This window comes from Gossypium hirsutum, chromosome D10 (assembly GCF_007990345.1).
Source record: "Gossypium hirsutum isolate 1008001.06 chromosome D10, Gossypium_hirsutum_v2.1, whole genome shotgun sequence".
Classification (NCBI taxonomy): Eukaryota; Viridiplantae; Streptophyta; class Magnoliopsida; order Malvales; family Malvaceae; genus Gossypium; species Gossypium hirsutum.
The window spans coordinates 5,580,416-5,597,588 of record NC_053446.1 but is presented as its reverse complement, the minus strand read 5'-3'; the positions used below and the strand labels follow the sequence as shown (position 1 = coordinate 5,597,588).

General features: G+C 34.4%; 3 protein-coding genes across 6 annotated transcripts; 1 reads left to right on the top strand and 2 right to left on the bottom strand.

Annotated features, from left to right (window-relative positions):
• The first annotated feature begins 435 nt into the window (after positions 1–435).
• On the top strand, positions 436–7,327 carry LOC107916411 (peroxisomal (S)-2-hydroxy-acid oxidase GLO4). Of its 4 annotated transcripts, XM_041102935.1 has the most exons (14): positions 3,728–3,895; positions 3,979–4,031; positions 4,427–4,466; positions 4,576–4,730; positions 4,812–4,936; positions 5,016–5,062; positions 5,154–5,231; positions 5,325–5,449; positions 5,631–5,688; positions 5,808–5,873; positions 6,279–6,348; positions 6,503–6,603; positions 6,729–6,833; positions 6,984–7,327. In XM_041102935.1, exons 4-14 carry the CDS (start codon positions 4,588–4,590, stop codon positions 7,164–7,166), a joined length of 1,101 nt encoding a protein of 366 aa, XP_040958869.1. In that variant the 5' UTR covers positions 3,728–3,895; positions 3,979–4,031; positions 4,427–4,466; positions 4,576–4,587; the 3' UTR covers positions 7,167–7,327. The 4 variants fall into 4 exon arrangements, 3 of the variants coding, with proteins under 3 accessions (XP_040958868.1, XP_040958869.1, XP_016701184.1); XM_016845695.2 differs by lacking the exons at positions 3,728–3,895; positions 3,979–4,031 and adding an exon at positions 4,218–4,341; XM_041102934.1 differs by lacking the exons at positions 3,728–3,895; positions 4,812–4,936; positions 5,016–5,062; ... (6 more) ...; positions 6,729–6,833; positions 6,984–7,327 and adding exons at positions 436–643; positions 795–901; positions 1,032–1,146; ... (4 more) ...; positions 2,400–2,527; positions 2,668–3,287 and having other exon boundaries at positions 4,576–4,645.
• A 160-nt stretch (positions 7,328–7,487) lies between these two features.
• LOC107916410 (oligouridylate-binding protein 1B) lies at positions 7,488–12,545 on the bottom strand. The gene is made up of 12 exons (XM_016845693.2): positions 12,214–12,545; positions 11,109–11,170; positions 10,684–10,786; positions 10,455–10,531; positions 10,319–10,380; positions 10,127–10,214; positions 9,850–9,925; positions 9,722–9,752; positions 9,252–9,371; positions 8,985–9,070; positions 8,277–8,453; positions 7,488–8,001 (listed from the first exon to the last, which is right to left on the bottom strand). Exons 1-12 carry the CDS (start codon positions 12,313–12,315, stop codon positions 7,720–7,722), a joined length of 1,266 nt encoding a protein of 421 aa, XP_016701182.1. The 5' UTR covers positions 12,316–12,545; the 3' UTR covers positions 7,488–7,719.
• A 2,449-nt stretch (positions 12,546–14,994) lies between these two features.
• LOC107916413 (protein TIFY 11B) lies at positions 14,995–16,999 on the bottom strand. Its single transcript, XM_016845697.2, has 5 exons — positions 16,437–16,999; positions 16,038–16,227; positions 15,586–15,884; positions 15,429–15,486; positions 14,995–15,313 (listed from the first exon to the last, which is right to left on the bottom strand). Exons 1-5 carry the CDS (start codon positions 16,561–16,563, stop codon positions 15,175–15,177), a joined length of 813 nt encoding a protein of 270 aa, XP_016701186.1. The 5' UTR covers positions 16,564–16,999; the 3' UTR covers positions 14,995–15,174.
• Positions 17,000–17,173: the final 174 nt, after the last annotated feature.

The following is a 17,173-nucleotide window of genomic DNA, read 5'->3' as shown; positions in this document are numbered from 1 at the left end:
GATTACAAAATCATATCTTCTAAGATTACATATCAAATCTACGATTGTATATCCTCGAAGATTATGTTTCCATATGTGACGAGCTTGTAGATGGGCCTTCAATCTCTTCAAGCAATGGGTCAGTCCGATCGGGCCAAATGACCTCCTTCCCACTTGATGGATCACACGAATGTGTCATGGTTGCGGGCTCCCATGCGCAACCCATGACACTAACAGGAACATAAATACCGCATTGTAGGCACAATGCGGCGCATGTAATAAGAGTATCTTGCGAGTCAACCATTTTCACTTTTTTTAATATAAAAATTAGAATTAAATGAAGAGATTAGTGGGTATTTTCTATGTTTATTCGGGCCCATTAGACACCCTAACGGTAAAGAAAACTTTGAATTTCAAATTTTCTTCCTTAAAAGCCCATACCTCAACGTTAAAACCAGGAACCACACTGCTAGTCTAGCAATTCATCAATGGCAATTTCTGACCCAGAAAGTTCTCAAGATTACAATGAAATCTTTGAAGAAAAAGATTGCTGTAATAGCTCTGAGTCCGACCCGGATTATCATTTGGGTACGGACTCAAGTTACAGCAATGAAAAGGACACTAGCACCAAGTTCCATAACTTGTCTATCAAGAAAAAATCAAGGTCATGATAATTCCCATATCCCTATATGCAGTAATAATAGTAGTATTTGTATTTAATTTAATTTAATTGGGTTTTCTTTTAAAATTTAGTTTTAACATGATGGGTTGTGCTATAGTTTTTCATTTCTTTTGGTTTTTGTTTATATTTGCAGTTTTGCCAAGGATTCTGATTTCAGTAATGTGAAAGACCCAGAGTTGGGGATGTATTTTTCACACATTGATGATAAAAGTTACGAGAATGTTCAAAATATTATTAAAGGTTAGTGTTTATGATCTCAATACAATGAAATGAGAAACTAAAAAAAAAAAGGATCATTTTCACTGAAATTATATAGATTTCATGGTTATTTATTATGTACATGTGAGTTTCTTGTTACAATGCTTGACAGATGGGAGGCTAGAGAAGCTTAAAGTAGATGAGTGTAAAGTTTATCTGAGGAGAAATGGACTTAGATTGAGTGGAAACAAGGATGTTCTTTTTCAACGCATAAAGGAGCATTTAGAGTAATATCCATTTTCTACATTAGCATCATTCATGATTCTTTAGCCTTGCTTTGATTGGCCTTTGTTTCTTTAATTATTCTTTTTCTGTATTTTAGAATCTCAAATGGAGGGGAGAAGAAATATCCATTATCAAGCTTTGCAGTGAACTGCAAAGGTGAACATTTTACCGAACCCAGAGTTTATGAATCCAGCTTAACAATTATAGGAAACACTTAATATCTATCAGTTTGTATCTTTCTACATTATACAAGCTAATGGGATTCTTTAGATTTGTGCCTACCTTCTTTTTAAATTTGTTCTAAAAATCAAAGGAATCTGGTGCAGGTGATGCATGCACTGGTGATGTTGTTATGTTTGAGCAGAAAGTTTATGAAATGTAAGGTTTATTTTTTCTCTTTTAGCATACATGCAAAATATCCTTTGATATGGACCTTGGCTACACTTTATCCTGAATTCCTCATTTTTTTTTCTTTAGCAAGGATATGATTATGGTCCTCCAAATTGTATGTGAAAAATCTTTGAAAGTTGAGCATATATATGTTCTTATAGCTTCCAACTTATATTATCTAATTATCCTTGATTTCTATATCTTGTTACCACATATTAGTTACAAATTGTTTCAGGTTTAACATGGCACCGCGAAGAGCTTCTGGTCCTCCATGTGGTACAAGAATTGTTGTAGGGCGCATTGTCAAAGAAAGCTATGGCAGTGCCAAGCAGCAGCATACATTTACTGTGAGTCAAAGACAGAAATAAACGTGTTTAGATTAGATAAAGAGAACCAGATATTTAAACTGTTTACTGTTTTTCCTAGTTGGGCTACATCCAATTACGGCTTAAATGATATCTTGAGGCAATAACTTGAGTGAGAAAGATCACTGAATGAAACAATCGGTTTATATACATACCCGATTCCTTTGTTTTATAAAACTCTGAGCAACCTTGATGCAGAGTTTCCTACAACAGCATGCAGAAGACATGCAGTTTTGATATGATCCTTTTGAGAAGATGATATGTTAGCCTCAAAGTTAATATAGTCCTTAACACAATGTTTGTGGCTAATGTGATCAGATAGAGGTCCTTTGGAGTAAAGGAGAGAAACCACTTCCTCCACTTCATCCCCTCCTAATCAAGGGTCGAAACCTTTACCGACTAAAGACCTTGAGACAGGTTTGAACCATTTCAATGGTTTACATTTTCAGCTGTCCGTTGATTTTTGAATATGATGCTAGCTTACCAATAGTATTCATCAGAGATGGGAGGATGAAGGGGAGAGGCAAAAAGTTTTGGTGGAAAAGCATTCAAGGGGCTTACTAGCCAGGTCAGATAGAGAAGAGCGGATCCAGGAAAAGGAAAGGAGGAAAATGCTCAGATCAAATAGGTAAATGTTGGTTCTGATTCAAAAGATTCAATATTAGTTTAGAGTGATGCTAAGTATTCTGCACTAATTCAGAAATCCAGAAAAGAAAGAGATTAATCCTAGAATCTCATTTTAGTTACTATTATCATGTTGGACTTTAGAGTCTTAAAAAGAGAAGAAAAGAACAAGAAAAAGTCCCAGACCCAGTTAAGTTCAACAACAACAACAAAGGAAATTCAACCTCGACAGCCAAGTTCATATACTAATTCAGGGTTCATAGCACCCCAACATCAACAATCAGGTTCAATTGTTGAAGGAGGACACCTAACAAGTCAAAACCATGGGTCAGGATTGCTTTTTGATTTGGAGAAGCTATCAATTAGAAGTCGTCAGTCAGTTTCTAGTCATAACAATGATTTACGAAATCAAGTTCCTCATAATTTGGTTGAGACCAGTGGCATTCAGGAGGTGCAGCTTCAAAAGGGTGATAAAATTTACTTGAACAGCATCCAACCAAACTTCCCTATGGATAGATACTGGAATCTTACCAATGGCAGATTCATAGCAAATGAATTTCCAGAGACGAATTATCGTAGACAACGGCTAAAAAGCATGAACCATTGTCATCCAGCAACTCCACCAGAGAGACAAGGCTTCCTTTCGCAACAAATTTGCCGATATTATTCTCAAGGACGATGCTATTATGGAGAAAATTGCAAATTTTTGCATGAACCAAGAGAGTTGCATGTAGCAGAGGAAAGAGGTGCCAAAGGCAATTCAAGTAAGATGGCTTTATGAACAATCAAAAAATTTTTATGTAGAAAGACTGATGGGACTTTTCATAGTGTAAAGGAGTAATTAAGAATCATGTTTTCAGTCACTTTTATTTGGAGATTACTATATTGCCATTGTCTTGGAACTGAAACTGCCTTAACAGAATTCATAACCATTACCATTAGAGTAAATATTTACCAGTAAACTTGACAATCTCTTATGTCGACGGTCTTGAATATTTTTTTATACAAGTCTTGGATTTATATGTATTCTACAACCCTTTAAAAGATTCTTTAAATATATGAAAATATTTGCAATAAATTAAATATACTCTTGTTGAACATGTATGGGTATCAAATGTTTATACCAGAATCCAAGTAACATAAGACAAAATTGATGTGCTCTATTTAATCCCGTAATTTATTCTCATGAACCCTAGACCAAAACAAGAGAGCCATGGTCCAATACTGAAAAAAATGAATGAATCGTAAGAGGTTGGGAAAAGGACATGAGCTGGCTGAGAAAGATTATCTGCAACTTGACTAGCAATAGTTAAGCTTTATCTAAGGTTGATTAAAACGAATACAGACAAAACTAATCTTTACTTTTCTTGAGGTGCGTGGAAAATTCAGAAGAATTAAAAAGTAGAAAGGTACACAACTAGATCATTTTTTATAGTTCATTATTTATTGTTGCAGAGAATCTCAAGAAAAGAGAAAAATATTTCTGGAGAAGCTTTCTGCTTCAAGAGGTAATTCATCGTCATCTTTTGAGCTTCAATACATGCACTGGTTTTCATGGCACTCAAGCCACTTTCAGTCTCTTTCATGCTTGCTATAAAATGACATCATGTGATTCAGATATTGATATGTGAGCAAGAGTTCATTTGTTTTAAAAGTGATTAGCTTATAGTTTTGTTGTACCGGCTTAAACCTACATATCTGTACCTAAGAATGCTTAGTAATCATAACACAGCTCCCTCTCCCTTCTGTCAATAAAGCTCATCATTCAAGAGTTCCCTTGATTTCATGCCCGCTTGCCGCTTACAATTTAAATATCTAGTATGTAATAAAAGCTTGAGAATCCCATACGTTATATAAGCATTTCATCTTTAATATTAATGACAGCAGCATTTTTTTTTTTCAGAAGCTTCTGCAGGAACATTGCTCGGATTCTGGCAATAAAGGTCTGTATATCACAACTCTTCTAAGATCTATTCTGTAACTTATACATTGGCTTGTTGGTAATTAAAGCTAGGTAAACCTGAAAGTTTAAACATCATATTATTGTTCCAGGAAACCAGGACAATGACAGAAGAACCTGTTAATGTCAATGAATTCAGAGAATTAGCAAGGCAAGCCCTTCCAAAAATGTACTATGATTTCTACACTGGAGGAGCAGAGGATCAGTACACCTTAAAAGAGAATGAGGAAGCTTTTAGAAGAATCATGTAATGTGTTTAAAATCAATTAACGCTCTATAGCAAAGCTTGTTCCGATCATGTTACTGATTATGGTATGTGACTTGTCAGTATTCAGCCTAGAATTCTTAGAAATGTGAGGAGCATTGATTTATCAACTACAGTGTTGGGTTATAACATCTCAATGCCAGTTATGATTGCCCCTACTTCTTTGCAAAAGCTCGCAAACCCTGAAGGTCTAAAGTCCTCTTCAAAGAGTTCTCAATATTAATTATTTTGAAACTTGTATTGAATACCTTTCTATTTTCATTCCAGGAGAGATCGCAACTGCCAGAGCTGCATCTGCGTGTAACACGATAATGGTACTAATAATACACACGAATTTTACTCAAAGGTTATGGCCCAAAAAAGACTTCCTTAAATTTTGATGTTGAAATTATTGTCTATTTCCAGGTTTTATCCACCTCATCTACCTACTCATTGGAGGAAGTAGCAGCCTGCTGCGATGCTATTCGCTTCTTCCAACTATATGTATATTTGGCCTTACCAGAGCTCTTTCAATAGTTTCTTTTATGTCCATACCATCAACAGGAAAGGAACACTAATTTGGTTTGCTCCAAATAGGTGTATAAGAGACGGGATATATCGGCTAAGCTGGTGCAGAGAGCTGAAAATAATGGATATAAAGCTATTGTCCTAACTGTCGATTCTCCAAGACTTGGCAGAAGGGAGGCAGATGTTAAGAACAAGTGAAATATCAGCATTCTCACTTTCATTTTCTATCAACTAAAACTTGAGTTGCTTTTAACTGTGTAGATTAATCTGCTTTAAATCATTGAGATGAAATACTGTTCCAGTTTAACGTCATACATGAAAAGTTACTTCTTATGCATCCTATGTGAAAAGATTACTTGTGATGAACATTTGCAGACTGGTTGTACCTCCGCTGAAGAACCTGGAGGGTCTATTACCAACGAAATTTGTTTCTGTAAGTCGAATATCCCCTATCCAATTCATCTGTTTTATCTAACGGAGACAAAACTTGTTTTCATTATGCCTGTTTGATGTGCTTAATAACAAATATATTCCCTGTAATAAATTTTACAGGATGAAAAAGGTTCAGGTTTGGCTGCTCTGGCCAGTGGGACTCTTGATGCTTCTTTCTGTTGGGAGGTAAAAATGAGTAATCAATCCAGGTTGTTTCGGGATATGTTTCAATGATATAGAAGTTGCACTCTGGCTTTGTTTTCCCTCCATCCAGTTTGACACTGTGCTTAGGTTGCAAAACTGTTGTTGTGAACCACGATTGCATGAGGTTATGTAAAAAGAAAGTGACTTTTCCTATGGTTCTCAGCTCAGGACTGATATTCTTCGACCACCCCACGAGTTTGAATTAATGCTTAGTTGTTAGGAAACTTGTACTTGTTGGCTTAAACGCTTAGCATAGGGCCTCATACATGTAAATGAACAATTTATTCTCTGTTAATGTTGATGTTGGAGGGGAAGTCTGGGGTTAACATGAGATCCATGGTTCTGGTAGTCTTGTTTGTTAATTATCACATTCTTATATTCCTGCAGGACATCACATGGTTGAAATCTATTACAAACTTGCCAATTCTGATCAAAGGGGTGCTCACTCGTGAAGATGGTAAGGTTGAGGCAGAGCTTGATAATATTCTTCATCTCCTTCTCTCTTTGTTATCTAGGATAGATTATAAGGAGTATAATCTCTCCGCTAGAAGGCTTCTAAAAGAAGCGCTTGGATATTGATTTTGGTCAATATTGGCATATATATTTCACAGCAATAAAAGCTTTGGAAGTAGGTGTTGATGGGATGATTGTCTCCAATCATGGAGGTCGGCAGCTAGATTATTCTCCTGCTACAATTTCTGTTCTAGAAGAGGTGCTCCACTTCACTTACTATTGTTGATGGTGACCGTGGCATAGTTGCAGCTATAAATTTCATATGTTCTTAGTTAAAGGCATATACACACTAGAGATTACTGAAATTTCTTATTGAGGTCACAGGTAGTTGATGCTGTTGGAGGAAAAGTTCCAGTTTTGGTTGATGGAGGAATACAGCGAGGAACTGATATTTTCAAGGCAATGGCCCTTGGTGCTCAAGCTGTCCTAGTAAGCTATGTTATTCTTTGTCACATTTACCTTCAAGTTAAATCATGAAATCACAGAGCTTCTGTATGATTTCCTGTACACACACACACACATACAAATAGTAATATGGGCGTAATAAGAGAATTTTGAATGGTAATGGATGTGTAATAGGTTGGAAGGGCAGTTGTTTATGGACTAGCAGCAAAAGGGGAAAAAGGAGTGAACCGAGTGCTTGAAATGCTAAAAGAGGAGCTTGAACTCACAATGGTTCTGTCTGGTTGTTGTAGCGTGAAGGAAATTAGTAGGAGCCATGTGAGGACCAAACATGATCAGCAGCTACGCTCAATGCTTTAATGTTTACCTAGAACGATAACATATTCCCTGTTGATGGAAGGATTATGCCAGTTATTTTACAGGCATCAAATAATTGTAGGCTGCTTCACTGAAACTTGTTTCACTTAATGCAGTCTATATGCCTAATAACCTGAAAAAATAAGTATCCATTTTTTTTCCTACATTCAGATGTATTCGTTCCCCCTCCTAAAATTTCATTAAAAACCATACCTAGCAACAGTATGAAATATATGAAAGTGGAGGCGGAGCACGAAGCATGGGTTCTACATCTATTGGATTTTGGATACCAAACCGTATGAAATGTATAAAGGAGAAAGTACATTAAGAAGCTTCCTACACGTTTTAGAACTCAGATAAAATCTGGAAATACGTAAGATTGATACAATCGACAAACATATGCTATATAAAGATAAAAAGCAGGATGGCATGCAGGCTCACTGCTATCCAAGGGAAAATACATTTAAAAAGCCTCCTCCTATTTAGAACTCAAATTAAAAACCTGCAAATGCAGGAAATAAGGATATTACCACACAACCACTTATTTCTTTATATGTTACTGATAGTACATTAGCTGCTGGGCAGCAGCAACATTCGGGTATCCACCATCATATATAGCCTGGCTTGCTCCAGCAGCACCCACCCCCATTGCTGCCTGCTTCAGAGGATGCTGTCCCTGTGGGTGCATTAGAGCATGAACTCCACCCATCTTGCTCATGGCAAGTTGTCGTTCGTAAGCTAAAAGGTCAGTGGCTGAAAAACCGGGTAATGGTGCTGCAGGAGGGGGAAGTGGATTGGAGCTTGTCCCTGGTGGTGTAGGCTTGCTGCCCCAAGAACACTACACAAGCAAACAAATGAAAGATAATAATCCATGGGGAATTAAATAAAAATGAAAGTTGGAATCATAATTACATGGATTTCCACGCAAGATGTAATCTAAGAACACTGGCCATCCCTAACAAATCCAACTCATTCTATGGCTCATTGTAGGATACCTATGGGTTAATGATTCAATTAACACAATAATCTACGGAAAGAATAGCCACAGCATCATTGTTGCATATTTATGTTTCTCAAATACAAATGACTTTTAACTAAAAGCAGAGAACAAACCTTTATTTGCTTGCCACATAGATATGACTGAGCGTTCCCCATCTGAATAGCCAAAGCTGCCTCAGCATGAGTACTGTATCTCACAAAGCCAAAGCCTTTATCACGCTGGACCCGAACCTCCTCTATCACCCCAGCACCAAGAGCATGGAAGTGACGATGGAGTTCAAGTTGGGTGACCTGCAGGAATGAAAAAAAATTGGTTTTCTTGGAGAACATAAGATACTCCTTTACAGTACAAACTGATGCGTTCAAAACACGGGCAACTCTCGCATGGACTAAAGACTTCACCAGAAAATGATAGTTATCAGGGTCAAAGTACCAAAAGGTTCAAACTCATACCAAATACAGTTGAAAAGCTTGAATTGGTAGGTGAAAGATCAATTGTTCATTTTACTCTAGGTGGTTAAAAACCACACATTTGTCCAATGAAAGTAAGCTCATAAAGCATTGTGAAACCCACTCTGTTGTAACTTGCATGATGAATACTATTGATATACATGCGAGTATTTATAGAGCTACACTTTGAACAATAAACCAGAAAAGAGAAGATGAAGGAATTCAAAAAATAATAATATTAACAGCAATAATCAAACATAAACCAGAAAGACAGGAAAAAAGAATTCAAAAGAAGCAAAACAATCAAAACAGAAAAAGTTGAAGACTTGATTAGCAGCCGTTATTTAAAAGCTGGTGGAGATCGTTACTTGCCTCTGGAGCAAGATTGCCCACATAAACAGTAGTATATTGAGGATTATTCTCAGGAGCCTCAGTATTGGTTGTCTCTTTACCATCCTCTGCATAAAAAGGTAATAGATGTAAGTGTATTTCCCTTTCAGCATAAAGATAAAGATATACAAAGGGTTAAATAAAATGATGAAGTACCAATAGTAATGAGGCTAGCATTGAACAATGAAATAATTATTGTAAATGTTTGATTTTAAACAAAAGATAATGAATTGCAGCAAAAAGCCACACCAGATGAGCCATTGGTAAGTTCCACCACACTTTTGGCATCAGAGCTCTGCTTGTCATCATTGCTACTAGCACCCTTTGTTGCCCAATTACAACGAATCTGCCGACTGCCAAGCCACTTTCCTAGAAATATAAATTAAAGCACAATTAAATTTTGACTGCAATGAACAACAATTCATGCAAGTAACAGTTCATCTAAAAAATCAGTGCTAAATACAATTCTTCCAACTGGGCCATGACAATTTAATGAATAAATACTCTACACATGGTGATTTTACAGCAAATACAAGGAATAGCATAATAAATAGAAAGTCATTCTTTTTGGCTTTACTATTACAGCAACCTATTAAAATCACTCTGAAGTATGAGATATATGAAATAAAAATTTTGAGCTATAAATCACAGCTTTATTTGATGAGTTAAAAAATGCAACTAATGAAAATAACATGTAGAGTGAAAAACATCAATCTTACCACTTAAGTCATTAATTGCACTTTGTGCTTCCTGGACAGAGGAGGAAAAAAGTCAACATCAATAGATGAAACAACCTTACAGTAGAAGAGAAACACAAAGAGCCACCAGATACTTAAACAAAGAGTACCAGCTGGTTACGGAATGAAACAAACCCAAATCCTCTTGAACGCCCAGTTTTCTGATCCCACATAACCCTTGCATCCCTGAAATAGTAAAGACGTCAATTTGTTATTTACGGTGACACTAATGGATCAATAGTGTATTATTTGAACATGAAACACAAATCAAGGTTTACTAACTAATAAATTTGCAACACTGATAGTTTAAAATTTTAGTTTAAGAATGTCCAACATTGTCAACACAAGCCTTTACTGAAATCAAGATCAAAAAGAGAAGATGCTTACGAACAACTGGGATAGACTGAAAAGCATGCAAACAGCATTGCATCAGTAACCTCAGGACTGAGATCCCCAACAAAAATGTTAAAGTGACCTGCAAAGATTATGATACCATCAAACAGTATAGTTATAAAAATAGTTTCCAGCTCATCACAAATATTTTATAATGAACTTCTGTAAACCAGAAAGGAAGCAAACCTGATGTATCCTCTCTCTGACCACTAGCATATGCCCAATTGACCTTGATAGGCTGTCCAAACCTGCAGATTACATGATATGATGGAAATGCACACTCAAAAATATGTAAGAGGAGACATCAAAGGTTAATACTTACAAATGCCTTCCATTTAGAGACAATATAGCAAGAGCAGCTGATCTGCGATCGAAGTAGTGGACGAATCCATACGATGACTGCTTAAGTAAAGTACAGAACAAAAAACATATCAATAATATGCTAATTGAAAGGCTAAAGGGAAAAAAAAAAGACACAAGATAATAATTGCAAATTTGAACATCCTCAGTTTCAGATAAATAAAAGACATACAATATTGAAAACAATATACCTTTTCCTTTCTGACAAGCTTGCAACCTTCAACAGGGCCAGTACTTGCAAAAACCTCTTGAAGTAGTGGTTCAGTCACTTGTGTATGGATATTTCCCACATACCTGCAGTTTCTCAAAAAACAAACAAATAAAAGGCTATTAGCAACTTTTTGAGTTGTTTGAATTTTCAAAGAAGCAAGAACATACAAGTATCTATCAAGTTCCCAAAACCATTTAACTATCTATCAAAGGAGCCATTAGCTTCAAATTTTGCACTAAGGGTAGTTGCAACATCTTTGATTGCCAGATTCACGAAGGAAAAATGTCTCCAATGAATATAATCATACGCATGAAATCAACTGTACAGTTGATTAAGCAAGGGAAATAACAGACACCAAATATAAAAGAAACAAAAACTAAAAAGAAAATATAGGCAAACACTCACACACTGCGGCAAGTGCTTGGAACAAAACCAGGAGGCAGATTTCCACTGGGAATTGGCTCTATCTGCAAAATTAGAAAAGAAAAAAATAAATAAATAAAAGAATAAAAAGGGGGAAAAGAAGAAATTATGTACAGCAAAAGTCCCTTCCCAATCAACCCAATTTTACAGTGTTCAAATCCAGGAACAAAAAAGGGTTTTATGAGGCATCCAACACAACCTAAAACACGACCATCAGCAATGGGAACATCACTTCTCCAACCTCATTGATACTATCAACTTAAAGACAAAATAGACAACACGTTTACTCGCTTTTACCATGATCTCTTTTTTACACCTTTGGTTTTTTCAGTGACAACAAACCAAAAAGTTTCTGCCTAATCTAAATATGAAATACTTCCAGCAGAACTGTAAACACGAGACACAGATAGATGTTTAGATGCATATAAACATAGACAAATAGACTGATCGATTAATTGACTGTGAGCGTGACAAGAAAGATGGTAACTAAGTTTACCGGGAAATACTCAATTATTTCTCAAAATTTGCAAAAAAAAAACATGAAGATATCAAGTAGCCGTGAACCAAATATAACCAAAGTTATAAGAAACACAAGTAAATAATAAAGAAAACACCAAAGAAAAACTTCAGCTTGAAGGCTGCAACTTCATACAAGAGAACTAACAACACTAGAAATTCATGCGACGAAAATGTAAAACACTAAGAAACAAAACAATCTCTCATCAAATTTAACCAAAACAATTTGCACCAAAAGCATGCTAAAGACGCATACATTGCCAAACTAAATGCTAATTAATTAACATTCAAAGCCTTCGAATCAACAAAAAAGAGAAACAAAACCCACCAAATTCAAGCAAAAGACACGAAGAAGGCCGTCACCACATAAAACATCAAGCTAATCAAGCTCTACGATTCAATCAAAAAGGAGTAAAAAAACACGAGCTCGAAGATAAAAAAAACGATTTCCAAAAAAAAAATTCAACAAAACATTCGTAAAAACCCGATGAAAAACACGTCGATAATTGACGAAAAAGAGAAATTAACAAAAAAAATTAAAGGGATAATAGAAGACAAAACAGTTGAAAACCTGAGGAGGAGCTAAGATGCCGGGATGATAGAGAGACTGCTGTTGAAGAAGAGCTTGTTGCATCAAGGCTTGTTGCTGTTGCTTCAGCCTCTGGTGCTGCATTTTTTTTCTCGGCGATTGACTGGAGATAAATTAATCGAGGTGTTCGGTTTCCAAGAAAATTACGGTTTTTTTCTCCAGCTAGGGTTCAAAGTATGGAGGCCTCGAGAAAGTGAGAGAAGAAAAAAAAAGGAAAAAAAAAAGAAATAAGAAGAAGAAAACTGGAAAAAGAGAAGAGGCCCCTAAAGAGAGAGGAAGAGAAACGAGTGGCTCCAAAAAAGTATTTATAGCGGGATTATTATTGAGGAAGGAAAAAAGATAAAGTTATTGCTCAATGTTACTTGTGTTTGTCAACAACAAATCAAACAGTGCCACGTTTTTACATATCTTTCATTTGGGCCTGGACCCCCCAAAAACTTTTACCATCTCTACTCATTTTTTTTATCTCATAATATAATTTTTAAAATAAAACCATATTATAATTATTTTATTTATGTTAAATTCGAAAATTTGTTTTTTATTTTTAAATTACAATCATGTAAATTTAACAAAAACCAAATTACCTTTTTTTTTTAACAATAACTTCGATTATAACTTCTTAACCAAATACCAAATGTGTGTTTTTCTTGTTTCTACCTTATTACAATCTTTCTTTCCTTTCACTTGAATTTTACTCTATATCTATCTCCATACCACGTTAACGTTATCAATATACATGTGTAAGTATTAACTCATTTAAAAATATTATTTTAATAAAATAAATTATATTATTATAAAAATACTTTTATCATTTTATATTTTCATATGAAATTAATAAAATATTAAATATAGTGACATTTTAACTTAAAACAATATAATTTTTATATATTTATCAAACAAAACTTCTTAAAGATTAACGATATATATTTATTATATAGTTTTTTTTCACTCTCATTGTAGGTATAATTAGAGGTGAGCTAAACTCGATTTGATTCAAAAAAATCAAATTTCAAGTTAATCAAATCGAATTAAATTTTACAATTCGAATAACTCAAATAATTTGAATAACAGATTTGTATAAATACCCCTTTAATCTTTGTTAGTTTTAAAAATGAGCAAATTGGTCTCTGTTTCAACAAAAATTACAAAAAAAATCATTCAAAATATTTATAAAAATTTCAAAATATAAAGAATATATAAATAAAGTTAAAATTTTAATTTTTTTCTAAAATAATAATTTTGGGACCCAAATAAGTTAATTAATGATTAAAGTTTACTTTGAAAAAGTTTTCAAATATATATGATTTTCAATTTATGTGCTTTAACATAAAGTTATATTGTAATAAAATTTTATTTTTTTAATTAAACTCAAATAATTTTACTCGATTTAAATTTCATTTCACTCTACTTAATTCGAAAAAATATAATATTAATTGACTCCTTCAAAATCAAACATCAACATGCATCTATTATATTAAAATTTTTAATTTAGATAAAAGTTTAGATAAAATTCATTCAACTCGATATATTAATTAAAATAATTATTTTCTAATTTTATAATCATTTTTGATTATTTTTAAAATTCTATAAATTATAATATAAATTGAATTTACCATTAAAATATTAAATAGGAATGAGTTCAAAATACAAATACGTAAAGATCTAATAGGACAAGGAAAAAATCTCAACGTTGCCAACCACATAAACTTCGGCCTAATGGATTAGAAAATGGGCTTTTTAACAAAACGGCCCACTTGAACAGTTAAAAGAGACCGAAGCTTTCTGTGAAAACTTTTTTTAAGGTACAATTACAATTTGCAATTATTCGTGTAATGGAGAAATTGTGCTATTAGACACTATACTTTATAAAAGTTTCGGATTTAGTTATTATACTTTAATTTGGTCACTTTTACTCCGCATACTTTTTAAATTCTGAAATTTCAGTCCTCAGAAAATGATAGATATTAAATTCATTACGTTAAATTCTTCTATTTCCTAAATATGATGCAATAATAATATCATATCAATTTACTATTTTTACATACTATTAACTAAAGATTCAATTAATGGATTAAAGCATAACTTAAGCTTTAAATGTTGGAGTCGAAGCTTTGTCTCTATTTTAATTTTTGTATAAGCTTATTTTTGGACTTAATATTTCATTTCTAAACCCTTTCGAATTTCGAACAAGATTTAAAAGTTTGAGCAAATGACCAAATCCTGCGTCACTAATTCATACATCATGGACATGGTGTACAAGTTCTTTTGTCGCTGTTAGTATAGTGTGAATTAGTCTTCATTAACCCATTTTTTCTGAATTTGGACAAGCTAAGGCACCGGAAAAGCTGAAATGTATAAAGATGAATTGATATCAAAATAGCCACTGGGATTTAGCCATCGTCAGGGGGGCAATACCTCATGATATTGATCTCCCTGTTAAAACTTTGGTCTGTTTTCTGCTTTGTACTGTACTTGGGCCCATTTCAAACAGATAATTGGCTTCTTCCACCACTCACCATGCAACCAAACCTAAGTTGAGATTTGTGGCCTCTGATTAGTGAGAGAAAAGGATTCCAAGACATTTCATAGAATTTATTTAGGGCCTTTGGGATTTTGATAATTTTGTATTACAGGCAACAACTAGTACAATAGGACATTCACTCCATTTATCCACTGTCACAGTAACTTTCAAAAATGGAACCCATCAATTGTTTCTGAGTTTGCTAAACAATCAACGGATTAAAACTTGGCATGAACGGGGGCAAAAAAAAAATCAAATCTCAATTCAATTGTAAATAGATTAGTTACAAAAAAAGAGAGCAACATATTGGTGGAAGTATAAAAATGCCTAATAAACAATAGTCAAAAGAGTTTTAAGACCTTTTTAAGCCTGTATCACTAAAGGTATACTAAAGTTACAACACAAGTAAGTGATGGATGTAACTATAAGTTGAGATCAATGTCTCTTGGCGTTTCTTTTGATGATTGACCTTCCTCGTGAGATGGCTTGTTTTCGTCGGGCTTAGGTGGAGGCGGGGAACCTTGGTGGTTGTTCAGTTGGTATGGTGCTCTCATGGCCGCCCTGCAAAACGAATGCCATTGATGATCAAATCAATTTAGTGCAATATCATTCCATAATGAAGTGAAGAAGAACAAGGTTAAATCTCAAATTCTCAAATTTGTAGTTTTTATAGTACCTGTCTTTTCTCTTTTCAAAGAACTTGTGAAGTGAGTTTCTTCTTGCAATTCTCAAATCTGCAGAGATCAAAGGAACGCAAACAAGTTAGGGGTTTTGTCATTAACGGTCATGAAACTTCATCAACATGATTTAAGGCCTGGTTTTATATCAATTACCTGAACCGACATATTGGCATCGCTCGACCGAAGGATCTTGAGCTGGACTATTAGCGGTTGCAGAGGTGATGTTCAAGTCAGGGATATGAGGACTGCTGTAGTCAATTTTGTCAAGGTTAGCATTCAGTTTTTCCATGGCAGAGTCGGCAACAACACCACTACATGAGGTTGACCATCCACGGTTAGCTACGGCCATGATCTCCTTCACCTTGTCCGCGGGAAAATCATTATATACAAACACTTGGCCACCAAAAAATATGGTCAGCTGAGCATTCTTTGGTTCCACTGCTGCTGATTTCCTAAACCAAAAAAAACAAGATTGTGAGTCCATACACCATAGATGTTTCTAACAAGGTCAGGATCTAACAATTTCAACTAAAATAGACTAATTGCTTCCAATTAAAGATCAAACGGCGGGGGGGGGTATATAAATGAGAAACAAAAACACATACATGAAATCTGTCTTGTTAAAGGTATCTTCCTTGGAACTGGAGGCACCAAAACTGCCAATCTCTGGAAAGAAATCTGAAGATTTCACATTTGAGGTAGATGCCACAAGATTTGGTCTTGAACTCTCAGAACAATTCGGCATATTGGACAAAAAATTCATGTTTTTTGCATGTTGCCTAGATGTTTCAAGCCCTGCAAACATAACCATATACATGTCATCCTTCTTTCCAAATCCAAGAACCCTTTTTTTTCATAACAACATCCATAAGAAGAAACAAAATTCTTTGACAAATCAAGAAATCATAAATTCCCCTCACCAAACATCCTCCACAGATTTTTTTAAAAAAAACCCAAACAAAAACCTCAGTATTTTACTAATAGAAGCCTAAAAAAAAAGATACCTTTAGCATCTGGTTTTGAAGTCATTCCAAGGCTGAAATCCCCAAGATTCCTTTTTTCTTTCAAGTACTGGCTTAGAAGATTGACAAAACTTGCTCTGTCAGGAGATTTTTGCCCTAAATTAGACATTCCTCCCTTCTGATGTTTGAAAACTCCCTCAAGTTTCTTACAAAAACTCAAATGAATGAATTGTTTGTCAAAGAAAATAAATCTACAGAAACATGAAGATTCGGGGTGTTCAAAAGGTTTAGCTACTTTGAGAGAGATTAATGCTAAAAAATGATGACGGGAAGAAATATAAGGTGAAGCAAGTTTCAACAAATTGAACCCTACTCACACCATGTTCCTTGAACCTGATTAGCTGTGAGTTGTCTTGGTTTCTTTATCATGTAATTATTAAAATCTTTATTATTTTATTTTATTTGAAGCACGTTTTTCTTTTGCACAGAAGATTAAAAGGAAAAAATAACAATATTAAACAAGTAGAAGAAGTCAAGTGGGATGCAGATGGGGTTTCTATGCAATTGCCTACCTCACTTTTTTCCATGCTTGCCCTTACTGTTTCTCTTTCTTTTTTTTTTCTCCTTTAATATTTGAATAATTCTTAAATTATTGGATAAGATTTCGTGGTTCTCATGTTTTTACTCGCATTTTTTTTCAAAATGTTATTATAAATGTGAGCAAATAGATTTTTTCTTTAAATTTTGTTGGTATAATTGTTCAACAATGGAGGAGATGG